Raw genomic sequence first — 20,636 nt, 5'->3', positions numbered from 1 at the left:
GGGCCACCTAGGAGCAAGATTGAATCACAGTGGAACAAATGACAGTGAAGACAACTAGGAGCAAACTCATAGTGTGCTAAAATCACATTGGGTGACCCCTACAGGCAAGTATCACAGTGGAGACACCTAGGAACAAAGGTACAGTAGGGACTCCTACGAGCAAGATTACCATGGGGACACCTAGAACCAGGATTACAGTGAAATTACAATTTGAACACCCAGAAGAAAGAGTTCAGTGAGGGTCCTAAAAAGAACATCTTAGCGGAGACACCTAGGAGTAAGAATCACAGTGGAGCAAAATTACAGTTTGGGACACCTGGGACCAAACTCATCCAGGAACATAATTATAGAGGAAACACCTACGAAAATGACTTCAGTAAGCCTGAAGATAATGTAATTTTGCTATCATTTCAACAAAATGGATTATTTGTGCTTAGCAACCTATCGAAGGTTATTGTGCATTCCATTTGCTGTGCCTCAGTTACTCTGCTGTATATTGATTAACACATTGAAGCCAATAGGTCAATCTAGACTGCAATGGCTTCTCACATAAACTGAGAAATATATCATCCTGCAGTAAACAATAGCCAGGCACCATGTGGCTAACATAAAACACATGATTATCTGGTTGGTCTAGGGTGCATCTATTTTTTCTCTTTAACCCAATGACAAAGGTGTTACCCCCAGAGTAAATCATTAAATTGTCCTCATTGACAGTGATATCACAACAGCTCCCTAACAGTACCTCTTCCAAAGGACCGGTTTTAAGTCGTTTAAACGAAAATGGTTATTACACAAAGAAGTTAAAAACATTTTGACATCATATTTTTAGTGATCTGACAATTTAGTAAAAAGAAAAATGGAAGTATGCAAATTAAGTAGCCTTTTCCTGAGATAATGTAACATTTTGTCCCTTGTCATTTTGGTTGCAATTAACTTTTGATAAGCAAATGTCTCCATGTCGCAATAGGAATACCATGTGAGTGTGGACAGATAAGGAAGGCTATCGGCGAAATGGATATCCAAGTGTCACAACTGACGACTGAGTTAAAATTCCTAAAAAATGGTATGTATTCATATACATCACAATTTTTCCGCATTCACACTGAACCAAATATATTGAGGTCTAATCAGCCAAAATATTTTGAGATGCTTTGTGATGCATATGTAGTCGTTGGCTTTACCTTCCCTTTCGGATTGCATAGGAGAGAATTGGCGAGAGTGGTGCTCACCTAGGATCTACAGCATAGGCACTGTGGTACACTGGGAAGATGCATCCAATAATAGGAAAACCCTCAAGCATAAAATGAGCGCTGGACCTTAGGAACATGCAGCATATGCACCTGCAGAAATTGGAAAAAAGAAATCGATTAGTAAAGGCACACGCTCCCTGAGTACAGAGTGCTTTCCAATCACTATATGTGGATAAATGAATGCAAGGGAAAAACATTCACAGGCTACAAGGGTACACCTTTTCCATCCTATCCTAATGCCATGAAGCACTCAACCACACTCCGCTCCCATAGGAATAGATTCACTCACATAGAAAGGCGGCATGAACCAAAGCACTGGCACTATGGGGCACACGTCTGTGAAAATGTGTGTTACCAAACTAATGAGTGAACTAGACATGTCATAATTGAAGTCTACAACACAGTACCAAAATGAGGGGAAACATTTGAGTGCTATCATATTTATATTTTTGTATTTCTATTTATTGATATGTATTAAGCACTTTCACCAAAGTGCTTTACACACAATAGTAACAATTGGTACCCAAAGTAGTGTCAGTGCATCAAATACAAGCACAAATAATTAAGTTAAGGCTTCAGAAAGGAGAGAGAGGAGATCGTTTTTTAAACTGGTCTAAAAGACCTAAATAGAGGAGGCTGAGCATAAATTGAGGGGTAGAGAAGTCCAGTGTTTAGAGGCCAGCACAGAGAAAGAACGATATCGAGAAGCAGCACAAGGAGTATTAGGTACAGGTAGGAGATAAGGGATTGGGAACGCAGGGAGCGGGCAGGAGGTCAGAAAGAAACTAATGAGGAAAGATAAGATGTGGTAAGTCCATGTAGACACTTGAAAACAATACAAACAAAGTGAAATAGAAGACAGGAATCAAAAGGTAGAAGGGAAGCAGAAAGAAGCGAAGGAATAATAGATGAACGGGGTGGAAGACAAAAGAGGAGAAAGATAGCGGAATTATAGACAGTATGAAGAGGGGTCAGGTGAGAAGAAGGTAGACCATGCAGGAGAGCAGAGCTATAGATATGGCAGGGAAAATAAGCATTGTGATATTGCTAACTAGTCAATGAAACCACTCACGAGTAAAATGGGCAGAGAATAACATAGAATAACATAATTCAAATTCGTTTCTCACCGGAATATTAAGGTGGTAATTGGTTTTGTTCAATTGAACTATACTTTCGAATTCAGTCCTTTACATGGTATTCAGTAATAAACGAGTGTCAAGTGACCATCACAGTTTTCAGTTATTTCAGAACAGCCTCCTAAGCACCCACACCCCACCCTGACCCCAACACCCAACAACAAATAACTAGGCTTGGCTTGACTCCCAGTATCAGGGACCTTCATGTGCCCTATTAGACCATAGGTTCATTCTTTCCCATTTCACACGATGGAGAAGCATTTAAGCACCCCCGTTCTGAAGAACTGTTGCTCTCTGTCTTTAACATGATCATGATAGGGGGACCATATTTTGAGAAAATTCAGGTAGGCGCCCTGTGCTAGAGTGCAAATCTTTTCCATGGCCAGAACCCCCCGAATCTTGACCCACCAAAGAGCCACCACAGGTCCCTCTTTTATTCTCCACCCCTGTGCTAATGCTATTCTGCTGCTGTCAGCAGGTGGGTGATCAGGATCGCCCTGGCTCCACTTGCCGAGGATATGTCTTCCACTGCTTCACCCAACAGAATCACCATAGGATCTTCCAGAAGGCGAACCCCAACTATATCCTTAATATGTCCCAATATCTCCTTCCAAAAAAACTGTGTCTTCGGGCAGGACCACCACATTTGTCCCGAGTGTCCCACCTCCCCACATTGCCACCAACACAAGGGTGAGAACTGGTCATTCATTTTATGTATTCGCTGTAGAGTCAGGTACCACCTTAAACAGATCTTATATGCAGAATCCATGAGAGCCGTACACCTGCACCTGTTCCCAAATTTGGCTCCAATCCTCCTTTTCGATCACTATTCCCAGATCCTCTTCCCACTTACGCATTTATGGGAGCCTATCACCAACTTCAGCCTTATCCAGTACCCGGTATAACCTTGAGATTCCTTTTTCCCCAGACCCTTCTCAGATCATCAACTCCAGGCCGATTGGCGCCTGAGTGCCCGCTACCCTTACCTCCCTCTGAGAAATCCAATGCATTATCTGCATATAGCGAAACCCCTCACTCTCCCCAATATTCAATTTCCCATTGCAATCCTCAAACCTCAGAGGCTCATCATTCTGATAAAAGTCCTGTAGAGTGTGAGCTCCACGTCCCCCCAACGTTCCCAGAAGGCGTTACTCCATCCACGGGAAACGTTTTTATTATAACCCATCAGGCTATACGGTCCCTGCCCCAGGGGTATGATATGATATGGCATTTATAATGTGCCTATACACAAGTGTTTCAAGGCACGATGAGGCAAGGGAGGGGAACAGAAGGAATACAGACATCGATCCTATTAGGCAAGGTGACATTGAGATCACGCAGTGCAGGGGTGGGGGGTAGGGGAATAGTGCGAGGGGGTAAAGGGGAGGGTAAGTGCAGTACATAGGATAAACAGTAAAATAAATAAGGACAATAAATAATAAGTGCAGCCAGCTGGTGGCAGGAGCAAAGGTAAGTGCAGGATCAGGTGTCAAGTTGTCAGGGTGCTCAGGTCCAAGGCGCAGGAGCGAAGCAGTACCAACCACCCCCTCAATGGTCTCAGTGTCTGCAAGTCAAGACTTACACAGACCTCTGTAACCAGAGCGGGGAAGGAGGGTTAGGAGCTCGATGAGTGGATAGGTAGCGGGATTTTTAGGTTAACTGGATTGAGGGTTAGGAAGAGGTTATGGACGGGACTGGGGATTGTAGGGTAAACGATGACTGCACACTTTTCCTGAACTGGTTGCTGCAAGTGTTTTTAACACCTTTACATGTAAGGTGTTTCCCTTCACACCACATTGCCCTTCAACATAACATGTACATTCTCCTCTGAACACAAAGTTAAAACAAACATGGATTGATAAACAAGATGTGAGTCCTGTTACATTTTCATGAACAAAAGTCTCATGCACAAGCACACTTAGCTTATACTTCTGTCCTTAAGTCCTGTCCTGCAAAGGCTGTCGAGTCCTGTGCCACGTCCGTGCGGTCAGGTGATCAAAAGCACACTAAAAGGAAAAAACAAAGGACAAGCATTAGCGTGTGCCTTCTGATTCTGTCAGACTCTCACTCTCCCAAACACACTCTACACTCATTCAGCATTCCGTGCATTCAAGGATTTTCAGGTTCCTTGGGGTGCGCTGCCGCACGTGGCCTTCAACCCCCCAGGATCTATATTTTGCCAGTATTCGGTCTTCCTTCAGACCGACTGCCTTTTGCACTGTAATGCGCTCCCGCCTCGTGCGCCTTTCCGGCTTATGTTCCACGAGACAAAACACGTGAAAACATCCACAAAATAGTATCGTCTTTCGCCTGCACACAATCACAGAGCAGAACTCTTTGCCCCGAAGCCCGCCCACTTAGCTCCTATGTGCCGGCGCAGGGGGCTCTGGAGGGGTTGGGATATGCCCCCCTGCGCTTCCCCCGTAGGTCCCAGACACTCCGTGGGCTGAGCGGTACTTATCTTTATGAAGCGAGGGGCCGGATGGTTCCTCCGGAGGCTCTGGGCCCCTCGCGTGTGAATTCCGAGGAGCTGCTGGGCACACGTCCACTCTCCTCGATGTCTCGGGCACAAGCCCCGTGCCTTGGGGCTTGCACATGCGCACTCGCGCGCCACACCCAGCGCGGCTTCCCATTGGCTCGCGAGTCCGCAGAGCATGCTGGGAAATGTAGTCCTGGCGTGCCAAATGCTGGGATTTGTAGTTTTGGCCGGCAATTCGTCTACAGAAAGGGCATAACAGCCTTTTTAAGTAAAATAGCTTTCTGGGTCTAGGTTTCTTCATGGTCCCTGGCCCTACAGTTCCAACAGTACATGGTCTATGGCTAGTTCTGCCCCTGACAGCACTCCCCCCCCCACGGAAGGCAGGGCCCCCGGGTTTATCAGGGTAGTTTCTATGAAAAGTGCGCAGTAATCGTGGTGCATGCACATGATGTGAGGGTTCCCAGGAGCGGTCTTCGGGCCCGTACCCCACCCAATCAATCAAATAATAAAGTTGTCCGTTCTTTAAAATCTTGGAGTTCAAAATGGCTCGTACTTCGTACTCAGGCTCCCCCTGTACGAGTACGGGAGGTGGTTTTTGGGTACGTGTGCCACGGGATGCTGGTTTTAACAGCGATGTATGGAAGATAGGATGGATTTTCATCTGGGATGGTAGAGTCAATCGAACCGCTACTGGGTTAATTACCTTTTCTATGCTAAACGGGCCCAAGTAACGGGGTTGTAACTTTTTGGGCCCCTCTAGTCGTAAATTGCGGGTGGACAACCACACTAGGTCGTTCTTATGATACACTGGGCTGGCACGTCGATGTTTATCTGCATAGATTTTATATGTCTTTTTAGCTCTTATGAGATTAGCCTGCACCTCCTTCCAAACCTGCTCTATTCCGATCCGTTGTCCTGCCAATGTAGGCAGTACTGCTTCTGCTGTTGGTACGGATAAAGGTAAGATCCGTGGATGTCTTCCATACAGGCAGAAGAACGGGGACCGTTTTGTGGAGGAGTGAACAGCATTGTTATATGCCAATTCTGCTAGCCAAGTGTGTTGAACCCATGTTGTCTCTCGTCCTGCGGCCAAGCAGCGTAGGAACTGTTCAAGCCCCTGGTTCACGCGTTCGGTTTGGCCGTCTGTCTCAGGATGATAACCCGAGGACAGTCGGACTTCCATACCGATGATGTTACAAAACTCGCGCCAGAACCTGGAAGTAAACTGCGGACCCCTATCCGTTATCACACGGCACGGGAGGCCATGAAGGCGGACCACATTCTGTAGGAATAATTCGGCAATTTCCTTGGCTGTCGGGACCCCTTTACAAGGGATGAAGTGAGCCATCTTTGAAAAGGCTTCCACCACCACCAGTATTGATGTGTAGCCCTGCACTTGTGGGAATTCGACTATGAGGTCCATAGTGACTGTGTGCCATGGTACAGTAGGAGTCGGCAAGGGACGAAGAAGACCTGCGGGTTTCTGGTGATCGGCCTTGTTTTGGGCGCAAATTGTACATTGTCGCACGTATTGTTGAACATCAAGCCGCCACTTTGGCCACCAGAAATGCCTTGCTACTAATTCTAATGTTTTTGTCTTACCAGGGTGACCCGCTAGGGATGAATCATGGCACCAGGACATAGCCTTTTCTTGTAGATGGGTTGTGGGCAAGTACAAGGATTGTCCATGATACGGAAGCCCATCTTTAATGGTATGCTGGGAGTCTTGTTTGCACCATTGATGCAGATCGTGCATGGAGAGTTCTTGTCGGATACTCTCGAAAAGGTTAGTGGTTAAGCCCACTATTCGCTCTGGAGAAACTATTGGCCGGGACACTATTTCTATTTCCTTAAGGATTTTTTCCAGATAGCGAGACAAGATGTCAGCTTTCCGATTGTTAGTTCCGGGTCTGTAAGTGATAATAACATCAAACTCAGCAAAATATTGGGCCCAGCGCAGCTGACGTGGACTCAAGGTCTTGGCAGTCCTAATAAAATGGAGATTGCGGTGGTCGGTAATAACCGTCACGGTGTGACGTGCCCCCATTAAATAATGCCGCCACTCGCTAAACGCTGCCTTTATGGCCAATAGCTCCCTATCTGCTATGATGTAGTTAACCTCTGCGGGGAGCAGTTTCCTCGAGTAATAGGCCACAGGATGTAATAGGCCCGTCTGAGGATCTCGTTGGGACAATACAGCCCCTAGTGCATAGCTGGAAGCATCTGTTTCCACCACAAACGGCTGGGACAAGTCTGGATGTTTCAGTACCGGAGCATCAGTAAAGGCCTTCTTGAGTCGTTGAAATCCTTGTTCAGCCAAGGCGTCCCAAACAAACGGGCAGCCTTTATGTAGAAGTCTTGTGATTGGGGTAACCAGCTCAGAGAAATTCTTGACAAACCTTCTATAGAAGTTTGCAAATCCTAAGAAGGATTGCACGTCTTTTACATTGGCTGGTGGGGCCCAATCTAGAACGGCCTGTACCTTTTTGCGATCCATTTGCACGCCTGTCGGAGTTAGGTAATAACCCAAGAATTCCACTGTGGTCCGGTGAAATTCACATTTTTCTAATTTGGCATAGAGTTGGTGTTCCCTCAACCTTTGTAGGACAGCGCGTACATGCTGGATATGTTCTTGGAGACTATGGGAGTAGATGAGGATGTCATCAATGTACACAACGGCACATACATCCAGATATTCTCTAAGAACCTCATCTAGGAAGTGTTGGAAAGCAGCGGGTGCGTTACATAGACCGAACGGCATAACCTGATATTCGTATAATCCGAATTTTGTTCGGAAGGCGGTTTTCCATTCATCACCTTCGCGCACCCGCACTAGATGGTATGCGCCACGAAGATCCAGCTTAGTATAGATGACCGCGTCCCTAACCTGATCTAGAAGGACCGGGATGAGTGGAAGTGGGTAACGGTTTTTGATGGTTATCCGATTCACCCCACGGTAATCTATGCAAGTCCGAAGTTCCCCGGACTTCTTCGGTACGAAGAACAAAGGGGAGGATACCGGTGAGTTAGAGTGTCTAATAAAGCCGTTTTGCAAATTGGCTGTTATATACTCTCGGAGGTGCTCGTTTTCAGCCTCGGTCAAGGCATATATACGACTGCATGGTAACGTAGCCCCTGGTTCTAGGTCTATGCGGCAGTCGAATACCCGGTGTGGGGGTAAGGTTTCAGCGGCCTTCTTGTTGAAGACGTCTATGTAATCGGAGTATTCTGCAGGCAGTTCCTCCGGGCGCACCTCGGGTTGACCACCCGTAATGCTTACAACTTGAGGGGTCGAGGATATCGGCCGCTTGCAATGCTCCTGACAATAGGAAGAACTGAATTCTACCAATCCGGCGGTCCATTGAATCTGAGGGTCATGTTTTCTCAGCCAAGGTAACCCTAAAATAAGGCCGAATTGCGGGGCAGCAATTAAGTCGAAGGCAATATGTTCCCAATGCCCATCTCCGCTACTTAGGGTCACTGAAATAGTGTTATGTGTAATAGGTCCGGAACAAAGAGGCGTACCATCAACAGCGCGCACGGGTTCAGGCTTTGCTTTTTGCTGCGTAGGGATACCCAGCTTGACTGCAAACTGGGTGTCTATGAAATTACCTGTTGCACCCGAGTCAATCAACATGGTGACCTCTTTTAATAGTCCCTGAAACCCTAGACACCCCCTTAACGAGACATGCGGGGCGAAGTTGGGACAACCTGTAATTGGGGCCCTGCTATTGGTCAGGCTCGGCCGGGTAACCCCCACTACCGGCGAGCCGAAGCGTTTCCCTGAGTTTTGGGCTTGGTGGGGCATTCGCGAACGAAATGTCCCGACTTCCCACAGTACATACAAACACCATCCTTTCTCCTCCGTTCTTTTTCTTCTTTGGATAGGGGACCTCGAACTGACCCAATTTGCATTGGCTCATCTCCGTCAGACTTGTCCATTGTCCCTCCTGTCCCTTTAGACTGATCAAACCTTGTTACTGAACGTCACTCCCCTTTTTTCCTATTCCTCCGTCGTTCCGCCTGACGGTGATCCAACCGCATGGCCAAATCGATCATATCTGAGCATTCTCGAGGTTGGGGGTCAACTTGGGCGATAAGGTCTTTAATATCATCCCTTAGCCCCTGATAAAATAGGGACATACATTTGTCGCACGGCCACTCGGCTTCGGCTACTAATCGATTAAACTGGGTGACATACGTCACCAGCTCCTTATTCCCCTGCCTCAAAGTCAGCAATTCCCGATCCTTACACAAGGTGGAAGCCCTTCGGTTAAATATTTTCTCGAAGTCACTAAGAAACTCATCCCAATCATATAGGATTGTGTTATCTTTTTGTACCAAGGGATTTGCCCATGCTGCAGCATCTCCTGTAAGATAGGAGATAACAAATGCAGTCCTAGATTGATTTGATCGGAATGCTGCCGGTTTCGTAAGGAAATGGAGGCGGCACTGCATGATAAAAGTGGAAAATGTCTGCGGATCTCCACCATATCGCTCAGGTGGTGCTAGGGGAACTACAGGTTCCGGGGTGACTTGCACCTGTACCGGTGCATGACCTGGTAAGGGTGCGGTTTGGGCTGCCAAACTACGCACCTGCGCGGACAAGGTGGCATAGTCCTGTCTGGACGCAGCCAACTCGCTCTGCAAGTCTTGCAAGACCTTGGCGATCTCCTCCATGACGGTAACGGGGGTTGGCTACCCCGCTCGGGCGCCTGAATATTACGTGGGCTTGTGCTTCTGTCAGGGTGCTCAGGTCCAAGGCGCAGGAGCGAAGCAGTACCAACCACCCCCTCAATGGTCTCAGTGTCTGCAAGTCAAGACTTACACAGACCTCTGTAACCAGAGCGGGGAAGGAGGGTTAGGAGCTCGATGAGTGGATAGGTAGCAGGATTTTTAGGTTAACCGGATTGAGGGTTAGGAAGAGGTTATGGACGGGACTGGGGATTGTAGGGTAAACGATGACTGCACACTTTTCCTGAACTGGTTGCTGCAAGTGTTTTTAAAACCTTTACATGTAAAGGTGTTTCCCTTCACACCACATTGCCCTTCAACATAACATGTACATTCTCCTCTGAACACGAAGTTAAAACAAACATGGATTGATAAACAAGATGTGAGTCCTGTTACATTTTCATGAACAAAAGTCTCATGCACAAGCACACTTAGCTTATACTTCTGTCCTTAAGTCCTGTCCTGCAAAGGCTGTCGAGTCCTGTGCCACGTCCTTGCGGTCAGGTGATCAGAAGCACATTAAAAGGAAAAAACAAAGGACAAGCATTAGCGTGTGCCTTCTGATTCTGTCAGACTCTCACTCTCCCAAACACACTCTACACGCATTCAGCATTCCGTGCATTCAAGGATTTTCAGATTCCTTGGGGTGCGCTGCCGCACGTGGCCTTCAACCCCCCAGGATCTATATTTTGCCAGTATTCGGTCTTCCTTCAGACCGACTGCCTTTTGCACTGTAATGCGCTCCTGCCTCGTGCGCCTTTCCGGCTTATGTTCCACGAGACAAAACACGTGAAAACATCCACAAAATAGTATCGTCTTTCGCCTGCACACAATCACAGAGCAGAACTCTTTGCCCCGAAGCCCGCCCACTTAGCTCCTATGTGCCGGCGCAGGGGGCTCTGGAGGGGTTGGGATATGCCCCCCTGCGCTTCCCCCGTAGGTCCCAGACACTCCGTGGGCTGAGCGGTACTTATCTTTATGAAGCGAGGGGCCGGATGGTTCCTCCGGAGGCTCTGGGCCCCTCGCGTGTGAATTCCGAGGAGCTGCTGGGCACACGTCCACTCTCCTCGATGTCTCGAGCACAAGCCCCGTGCCTTGGGGCTTGCGCATGCGCACTCGCGCGCCACACCCAGCGCGGCTTCCCATTGGCTCGCGAGTCCACAGAGCATGCTGGGAAATGTAGTCCTGGCGTGCCAAATGCTGGGATTTGTAGTTTTGGGCGGCAATTTGTCTACAGAAAGGGCATAACAGCCTTTTTAAGTAAAATAGCTTACTGGGTCTAGGTTTCTTCATGGTCCCTGGCCCTACAGTTCCAACAGTACATGGTCTATGGCTAGTCCTGCCCCTGACACAAGTGCTGGTTGGGGGCTGTAGGGATACAGAAACAGCCCCGGAGTGCAAGGGTTGCCAGGTGGGCAGTGCAGGTATGCAACTGGAGGGAGGGGACCTGGGTCCGAGAACAGACGGTAGCCAGGTGACCCGTGCAGTTTCAGCCAGGAATTCAGCAGGGGAGAGGAGGAGAGAAAGCAGAAGCAAAGAGGAAGGTCTTGAGGTGCTTCCGGGAACCAGAGGTGGTTCTCCTCATGGTTCAGAGAGGCAGGGAGGCTGTTCCAGAGGGAGGCCTCAGCTGAAGAAAGAGATCGACCACCAACTTGTTGCTTGGAGATGCGACTGACCCTGAGGGAGTTGGAGGCAGATGAGCGAAGAGCTCAAGAAGGAAGATATTTAGGAAGAGAGAGTTGAAGGTATTGATTCCCCTGGCCCCAGAAGGCCTTGTGGACGATGCAGAGGGTTTTGAACTTAATCCTTGCAGCCACTTGGAGCCAGTGCAGAGATTTCAGTCCTGGAGAGCTACGATCCCTGGGATTGAGGCCAAGGACAAGTCTCACAGTCCTGTTTTGGATGAGCTGCAGAGGGCGAAGAGTAGAGGCAGGCAGATTTAGAAAGAGGCTGTTACAGTAGTCCAGTCTAGAGAGAACCAGAGCTCTGGAGAAAGTGAGCTTCTGGGGAAGGAGAGGAAAGGAAGAATACCTCTGAGGAGGTGCAGCTGGTAGTGTGACTTCTTAGAGACGTCAGAAATGTGAGGAGAGAAGAGAGTGTGGAGTCCAAGATTACCCCAAGGTTTTTGGCCTCACAGGTGGGAGTAGGAAGAGGGCCAAGAGAGGCCGGCCAGAGAATAACAGGAAAGGATGGAGCGGGTGTGCCCAGGAGGAGGATCTCAGTCTTGCTGGCATTTAGGCAGAGATCATTAGCGGCACACCACACCTGGATAGCAGACAGACAGCCAAAGATGAGAAAAGGAGAAGAGGTGGCTGAAGGGAGCCTGAAAATAAGCTGAGTGTCATCCGCATAGCACTGAAAGTTGGGACAGAGAGCAGCAATGGGGTGGGCAAGAAGTGCCAGGTTTTGGTTGAACAGCCAGGGAGAGAGGTTAGACCCCTGGGCAACACCACAGGTAGAGATAGAGGAGAGGAAGGACCCAAGTTGGACCTGGGAGGGTCAGTCGGCAAGGAAAGAAGTCAACCCAGCCAGGGCCTGATCAGTGATACCCAGGTTCTCACAGAGACGGTTGAGCAGGATGGCATGGTTGACCATGTCAAAGGCAGAAGAGAGATCAAGTAGGATGAGGTCACAGGAGGTGTTGGAATCAAGATTGGAGAGCAGGTCTTCATGGATGTTCAGGAGAGCAGTTTCTGTGCTTCTCGCAGCTCTGAAGCCAGGCTGATGGTCATGGAGACAATCAACAGATTCAGTGTGAAGATTAAGCTGGGAGATGGCCAGCTTTTCCAGTAGTTTGCCCAGGAAAGGGGTGATGGAGATTGGCGATAGTTAGCCGAGCAGGACAGAGCGCCATAGGGTTTCTTAAGAAGAGGGTGCACAAGGGAGTGCTTCAAGGAGGAAGGGAAGACTCCGGTGGTGGAGTGGTTGCAGATGTTGGCCAGAGCAGGAGCCAGGGTGTCAATGTGGTCCTTGACGGTTTTGGAGGAACAGGGGTGAACCTGTTTTGACAGACTTTCATTGATCGAAGCTCTAGAAACCTCATCTGGGGAGAACAGGGGAAAGGCAGAGCAGGAGGGAGGAGAGGTGGCTAAAAAAATGGCCAGAGGAAGAGCAGGGAGTAGAGGGAGAGGAAGAGAGAGAGGACAGGATGTCCTGAGTTTTTTAAATGAAATGAGAAGCCAGAGCCATGCAGAGGGACTTGGAGGGGACAGGAGAGGTAGAGACTGGAGCATGATTGGGCAGCTCCTTGCAGATTTTAAAGAGTTCGGCCGGGTTGTTAGATAACATAACAGGCGGATTTGTAAAGCGCACTTTTACCCCTGAAGGGGTATCTTGGCGCTAATAGCAGATGTTTATTGTTAACCAACTTATTGATACTCATTTTATCAACCTCGGAAGGAAGAAGGGCTGAGTAGACCTGCCAGGATTCGAACCTGTGACCTTGAGGTCAAACAGCGGTCCCTGTAGTGGATGCATTAGTCCACTGAGCCACAGACCCGGCACAGAGAGGCGGGCTTGGATGTGAGCTCTCTTCTTGGTGCGGACAGAGAGTCTGTATTGCCTTTGGACCAGTTTGTCAGAGGATGTACCAGAAGCACACCATTTCCTCTCAGTCACCCTGCACTTGCGTTTGAGGGTGACGAGGTCAGAGTCGTACCAGGAGTTGACTTGGCTTTGGGCTTCAGGCAGATCCTCATGACAGGGGCAAGGGACATCAAGAGTATCAGATATAGCAGAGCGGAGCATGGAAAGGGCTGTGTCACAGTGTGAGTCAGTCAAAGGGGGATGTGGGGGTCAGAAAGTGGCAGTGAAAGGCTCAGCTGACACACGCTTCATGGGTCCGATAACCAAGAAGGTCGGTGGCAGTGCTGAAGGTGGCTTGGCCCGAGAGGTAGAGAGGGTGAGCTGGGAGGAAAGGAGAACATTATCACTCCAGGAGAGAGGAATGGTGAGAGGGATAGAAAGGGGAATGTCTGAAGAGATCAGAACATCCAGAGTGAGTTCGGCCAGAGGGGAGAATAGACAGAGTGTCACAGAGGTCGCGAAAGAGTCCACAGGTAGGACAGGAAGCATTCAGGTGGATGTTAAATTCTCCAAGAAGGGTGAGTTAAGAGGTCGAGACCAGGAGGAAGGAGGATATCTGTCTGGGTGGCCGATAGATGGAAGCCACAGTAAGGGAATGGCCAGGAGAGAGAGAGAGCCTGCAGACGAGGCATTCGAAAGAGGAGTAGGCCTGCGTATGATATGATATGGCATTTATAACGTGCCTATACACAAGTGTTTCAAGGCGCGATGAGGCAAGGGGGGCAACAAAGGGAGGACAGACAACGATCCTAGTAGGCCAGGTGTTATTCAGATTGCGCAAGTGAATGGGAAGGGGGGAAAGGAAAAGTGTGCGGGGGGAAGGGAGAGGGGAAAGTGCAATACATGGGAAAGTGGAATAAATAAGATAAATAAGACAAATAAAACAGCCAGCTAGTGTTACGCTCATCTGGCTCCCACAGGGGCTTCGGTCTGAACTGGACAGCTGCGGTCTTCACCAATGTGACGCGTAGTGCCGAGATGACGGACTGGACTGGCCCACCTACATTCGTTTGCTTGGCCCGTAGGAATATTCTGCTGCAAATGAAGAAAGGGAATTAACCACCCGTGGAGTTGAGCGTTAACCCCTCACTCCCGCTGATCTCCCTACTGATCACCTTTGATGTCACCTCTTAAAGTCTCACCTGATGGTTTGGAAAGATGAGCTCTCCATCCTGCATTGAGCACAGGGGCGCGTAGATAACCAGTTGCTTCAATGGCTCGAAGGAATTGGTGAGTTCCAGAACAATATTGACTCTGAGAGTCCCGGCAAGACGCCGTAAGTATGTAGCTCGTAAGAGTTCAAATGTCTGACTTTCACTCTGTCCGATTCCTTGCAGGTTGCAGCTTGACCCTAGCGAAGAGTTCCTCGTGGCAACCGGTAATATTCAGGTAAGGATTTGTATTATCCAACACAGTTCGATAAAATAATGTCCATATGTAACCTGTTGCTTTCTCCCTTATTCAGGCGCTAAGAGAAAGTATGAAGTCTCGGGAATACGGGAATAATGCCCCCGGCGGTAAAATCAGGTAAGTCTATTGTGGTGAGGAGGTTTCCCCTTGTTTGTCCCTTTGTTTCACCTTGCTGTCATATTGTTTCCCCTTAGGGGCCGGGGTTCGGCGAGGATGCAGTGGAAGCTGCGCCGACCCGTGAAGAGGAAGAGTACCCCCGGTGGTAAAATCAGGTAAGTCTATGGGGGGTAACTAATATTGCCTCTGTGTATTCCCTTGGCTCACCTTGCTTTTCTTGTCTTCCCCTTAGGTGCCGGAGTGCGGCGGGAACATGCAGAAGGATGCAGTGTAATGTGAAGATGTTGCGAAGGCCAGTGAGTTCAGCGCGGCACTGCAGCAGGCGAGGTGACGCGCATAAAATAACTTCTTTCTTCCAGCTCGAAGGCGCGATGGATCGGGAATTCAGGTAAGGATCAAAGGTATTGCTCTTGTTGTAACCTTTTCTCCTTCTTTCTCCCTTTTTCTAGGAGCTCCAGACTCGAGGAGGGCGTGGCAGAAGACTGGATGCAGACTTGCAGGCACGGTGAGCGTTACGCTGCTGGATGCAGAATAACGCAAAGCATGTGCTGCTCTTCGGCGTGGTTTAAATAGCCTCCAAAGTAGTCCCAGGTAAGCATTCCTCCTATGGCGCCAGGACTGACCCTCCATATGAGCCTGGCGCCATAGGCGCAACCAAATAGCCCCTAGCAGGGGTTGTTGGACTTGCTTAGAATAACTTGATGCCTGCTTCCGGGGTTGCTGGACTTGGTCTGGGTCCCCGGGGGTAGGCATCATGACAGCTAGTGGCAAGTGCAAGGAAGTGCAGACATAAGTGCTGGTAGGGGGACTGAAGGGATACAGAAAAACGGTCCCCAAGTGCAGGGGTTGCCAGGGAGGCAGTGCAGGTGGGCAATTGATGGGGCCTGGGCCAGAGATCAGGAAGGGTGGCCAGGTAACCAGTGCAATTTCAGTCAGGAATTCAGCAGGGGAGGAATGACAGAGATCCACTCAGCGAAGATCAGGGCTACACCCCCTCCGGAACAATTGGATCTAGGCACGGAGAGGATCTTGTAGTTATCATGGAGGAGAGTGTCAAAGCTCGTGACAGAGCTGGCTGTGAACTATGTCCGGTGAGACCAAGGATATCAAGGTCAAGTTCTTCCAGGAGACGGCAGATGTCAGAGGAGTGTTTGACAGCAGAGCGACAGTTGAGAGTGGCAATATGGAGAAGGTTGCCGTCCTTGAAAGACTTCTGGGGAGGGGTACAAATCAGAGGTATGCCCTGCAGAGGTGCAGAAGAAGCCAGAGGGGGGCAGAAGAGGAAGGAGGAGATGGCAAGGGAAGCAAGGAAGATGTGGGGGGAAGAGAGGAGACAGCAGGAGAGGAAAGGAAGTTGATGAGGCGTGGGAAGCGTCTATCAAAGAGGAGAAGGTTGGCCTGAAGCCATTGGACCAAGACAGTACCATTCAGGTAGATATTAATGATGACCTTAGAGGAATAGAAGGGGACCAGGAGGGCCTCCCACCAGGTTCCACCATTAATGGGAGACAAAGAGAACGGAGAAAGCACAGAGACCATATGAAGAGTCCATAGGTCTGGCGAGGGAACGACAAAAAGGATGTTGGTGAAGGTTTGTCTAGACGCAGCACTAGTATAAGTGTCAGCGATCTGGAGGCCTGGGTTGGAGACCAGGATGTCCTTTTTAAACTTCTTCCTACCAGATTTAGTGAGGAGAGCAGGATAGTCGATAGAGAAACAGTTAGAGAAGATGTGAGAGACAGAGAGCACCATAGAGTAGGTAGGGAGAGGAGAGAAGCGGAAGGGTGTAGGAGAAGGACGGGAGAAATACTAGGGAAGAACACAGCAGAAGCGACAGAGAGAGAGACGAGACAATTGGACAAGACGACAGGAGCTTAGATTAATGGTAGAAAGGTTCGCTAGATGGATGGCTTCCTAGGAGGCAAAAAACCTCAGGACAGTGCTACTTCACAATGCAATTTAAATAATGGATGAAAACACACCTAAGTCTGAGAGTCTTGTAAGTGGGGAAAAAGGCCTAGGTTTCACAAACCAATTTTACATACTTTCACAGTGCAATTGCAATGACGGAGGAAAACACATCTTAGTCTGAGAGTCCTGTAAGTGGGGGAAAAAGGCCTAGGTTTCACAAATCAATTTTAAATACTTTCACAATGCAATTGCAATGACGGAGGAAAAACACACCTAAGTCTGAGAGTCTGCTGTGTGGCCAGTTAGGGTAGAGTGAGTATCTATTCCTACCCGTCCACACCTACCTTTCGTAGTCGCTGCTAGTTGATGGCTGGCCACTGGCTTCCCTTGCTGACACCTGCAGACACTAGCTGGAGCCACCTCTGTGGGAGCCGCACTTTGCCTAGGGGCCCTTAGCCGCAAGGGGCTTCTGAGCAGGGGGTGCCCTGGGAAGGTCTGTTAAGACCAGTGAATTGACCTATCATGGGAAAGCGGGGTGGGCTGGGAAACGGGAGGGAGGCAGGGACACACAAATCAACAGAGAGGGTCAAGGGGAGAAGCATGCTGCAAGCAGGGGCAGGGGGCCCAACAATTAAAAAATAATGCTGCTTCCAAGGCTCAGGGGGGGTCACAGAGATGAGGCACTCACCTGGCACGCCACAGCAAAAGTGGCGACCGGGGACAGGAGCGGGAGCCTAGGCCAGGAAGCCACGACGAGGAAGCCAATCATGGGAGGGGGCGGGCTGGGAGGCAGGAGGGAGGCAGGGACACACAAAGCAATGGAGAGGGCCAAGGGGAGAATCACGCTGCAAGCAGGGGCAGGGCTCCCAACAATTTAGTAATAATGCTGCTTCCAATGCCCAGGAGGGTCACAGAGATGAGGGACTCACCTGGCACGCCACAGCAAAAGTCAATGCTTGGTCCCAGTAACCCAGAGTGGCCTTAGTGGCTTCCATCAGCCGCACCCTTCAAAAATGGCAACATCTGAAGCGGGATACTCATGTCTTCCTGTTTAAGCCTGCACCACCCTTTCCCCTGCTCTGTTCCGGACCAATACAGCATCGAAGCCAACTGAGACACCAGCACATACCACTTAATTTCAGGCACTCCCAACCCCCCTAGCCTTGGTTGACGAAAAAGTGCCAGATGAAAGAAAGGACTTCAGACTCTAACGTTTCGGACATGTGATTTGGGATTCCAACCGGGAGCGAACTGGTGATATACAAGAGGCAGGGTAATAGTGTCATTTTTATTGCAGCTATCCGAGTAAGCCACAAGAGTTCTTGCAAATCCCGTCCCTTCAGGTCTTCCCATAACCATTTCCATAACGGGGGAATATTTGCCCCATATAGTGTTTTATATTCTCTTGTCAGAGTTATCCCCAGGTATTCCAGCTCCCTTTATTCCCAAACCAGCGGGAATTCCCCTTGTAGAATCGTAATATCCTCCGGGTCCTCTGTGATGTTTAAGGCTTTAGATTTAGAATAATTGATAGCAAACCCTGATACCTTGCTGAAGTCCTGGAGCACTCAGATCACTCTAGGCAGTGTCGTCCGTGTGTCCCTCATGAATGAAAGCACATAATCCGCGCATAACACAACTTGTGGGTGCCCCTTTTACTGTCTACTCCCCATATCCACGGACCTTGCCTTATCAGATCTGCCAGGGGTTCCATTGCCATGGCAAAAATCAGTGGAGATAAAGGGCAACATTAGCGAGTGCCGCACCTGATTGGAACCCGCGCCGTGAGCTGATTATTGACCACAAATTGCCTGGATGGGATCTTAAAATTAGCCAGCACCATGCAGGTACAGGTAGGACCACACCCAAAGGCCCTCAGCGTATGCTCCAGTAGCCCCCAATCCAAACTATCGAAGGCTCGCCTTGCATATAGAGTGCCACAGAAAAGCACTGCGCATATTTAGTCCCGAGCTCTATCACATCGATCGCCCTCCTTATATTATCCTGAGTGTGTCTTTGGAGGATAAGCCCCACCTGGTCCATATGGATCAGTTTGGGCAACACACCCGCCAGCCTGGCCTGTAGGATTTTGGTATACGTTTTTGCGTCCCCGTTTAACAGTGATATAGGGCGATAACTCACACAGTCTGTCGCGTCTCTCCCACATTTGAGCAAAAGTTATGTTGTGGAGACCCCCATATCCTCAGTGACTATCCCAAAGTCCCTGATCTCATTAAAAAGTCTGGTTAAGGGTCTTATCAGCCACTCCCTAAATGTTTTATAATAACCATTCCCAAACCCGTCCGGACCAGATTTTCTTTTAGCTGGCAGGGAACCGATGGCCCCAGCTACTTCCTCTGAGGTGATAGGTCCCACCAAGTATGCCATGTCTTTGTTTGACAGCTGTGGAAGCTGAAGCCTCTGTAGAAAGTTGTCCTGTCTAACCAGGTTTTTACCTTCCCGTGACAAAAGTTCCACAATCTTTAATTTATCCTCCTCCTTATTTTTCAGCAAGCCGGCCCCGTCCCTCAGTTGTGTTATATAATTCTGCGCTCTCTGTTTCCTGAGTTTTGCTGCCAGAAAACGATTAGTCTTCCCCCCATGGATATATTAACTCTGCTTCGTGTTAAGCCGCATGTGCTGAGCGATCTGCCGTGAGGGCCTACAACTGTGCTCTGATTTTATGCAGTGCCCGTAACGATTTCACTGTTTGCCGGGTTTTGTGTATCACCTCAGCGTCCTTCACCTCCTGTTCTAAAGCTATCTTTTGAAGCTCCCTATTTCTCAAGTAAGCTGACGTTTAGACTATAAACTCCCCCCTGATTTCTGCATTGCCTACGTCCCATACCACTTGCCAATCCACCTCTCCAGTGTCATTTTCTCGAAAATCATTTGCAATTGCCACCTCCATATGTGCACTAACAGCCGTGTCTCTAGAGTCCGTTAATTCAGCCTCCATGTTTTCTTCCTTCCCCCTTCCGGACCGGGTACTTCCACCTGCAGGACCACAGGGCGTGACCTGTGAAATAGCAGACTCCGATATCTAACGAGACCACCTGTGGTATCAGTGTTGCGGATACCCAGACCATATCTATTCTCGAGAAACATTTGTGTGCCGATGAGTAATAGGTGTAGTCCCTATCCGGCTGATGAAGAAAAACAGCATGTTTCACTGAGCCCCAGATCCCTGAAAAACATCCCCATGGCGTGCCAGAATCTCATATCATTACTCGTAGGGGGCAATGGTTTCCAAGCGTGGGGTCCATTACCCAATTAAAATCTTCTCCCACCTCTACCTAAACCTCTCACCAATTTCCAACCCACTGGAGTACCATAGCCAAAAAACTATTCTGCCCCTCATTGAGAGCATACACCGTGATAAATGTGAATTTCTTCTCTACCACCATGCCCTTAAGTACTAGAAACCTGCTGTCAGGGTCCCGATATACGAATTGCTTCTGAAATCCCAACGTGGCACTTAACAATATTCCCACCCCTCGCTTCTTGGTTCAGCTTCTTGCAAAATACCTCTGATGAAAACCCCTTGTGTCTCATCCTCCCTTCATCTTGTGGAAGCAGGTGCGTTTCCTGAATTTACGCCACAACTGCCCCAAGTTCCACCAGGTGTCATAGTATAGAACGGCGCTTCATCAAAGAATTCAAACCTTGGACATTCAGGGTAACCATTTTTATCTCAGCCCTCCTTTAATGAGTAGCAGTCCCAGTGTCGCCCTCCCAACATTCCAATACACCCTGTGCCTCTTGGGTACCAAGCCAAGCCAACCAGCCAAACAACTGTGAAACCCCACCCGACCCCCCTGTAATAACCCCAATCCCCTTTCCTTTCAGCGACATGTAACGTTGCCATCCCAACAAGGACTGAAAAAAGGTCCCTGGGAACATTGGGCAAAATCCTGAATGCCCTTGCCCCGGGCCCCCAAAACCCTCCACACGACCACCCCCCGCACCCAAGTCATTCAATAATTCCTTCCTATCCATGCCACTGAAACC

General features: G+C 49.1%; 1 protein-coding gene across 1 annotated transcript in view; it reads left to right on the top strand.

Moving 5' to 3' along the window:
* COLEC11 (collectin subfamily member 11) overlaps positions 1-20,636 on the top strand; it is a 215,340-nt gene that overhangs the window by 178,451 nt on the left and 16,253 nt on the right. Inside the window, exon 5 of the mRNA XM_069606024.1 lies at positions 971-1,066. Coding sequence (XP_069462125.1) covers positions 971-1,066 — 96 coding nt within the window. The remainder of the gene's footprint in view (positions 1-970; positions 1,067-20,636) is intronic.

The sequence above is a fragment of the Ambystoma mexicanum genome, chromosome 4p (genome assembly GCF_040938575.1).
Source record: "Ambystoma mexicanum isolate Mex_15411 chromosome 4p, UKY_AmexF1_1, whole genome shotgun sequence".
Taxonomy (NCBI): Eukaryota; Metazoa; Chordata; class Amphibia; order Caudata; family Ambystomatidae; genus Ambystoma; species Ambystoma mexicanum.
Note: the sequence above shows the minus strand (reverse complement) of the source record. Positions and strands in the feature narration are given on the sequence as shown.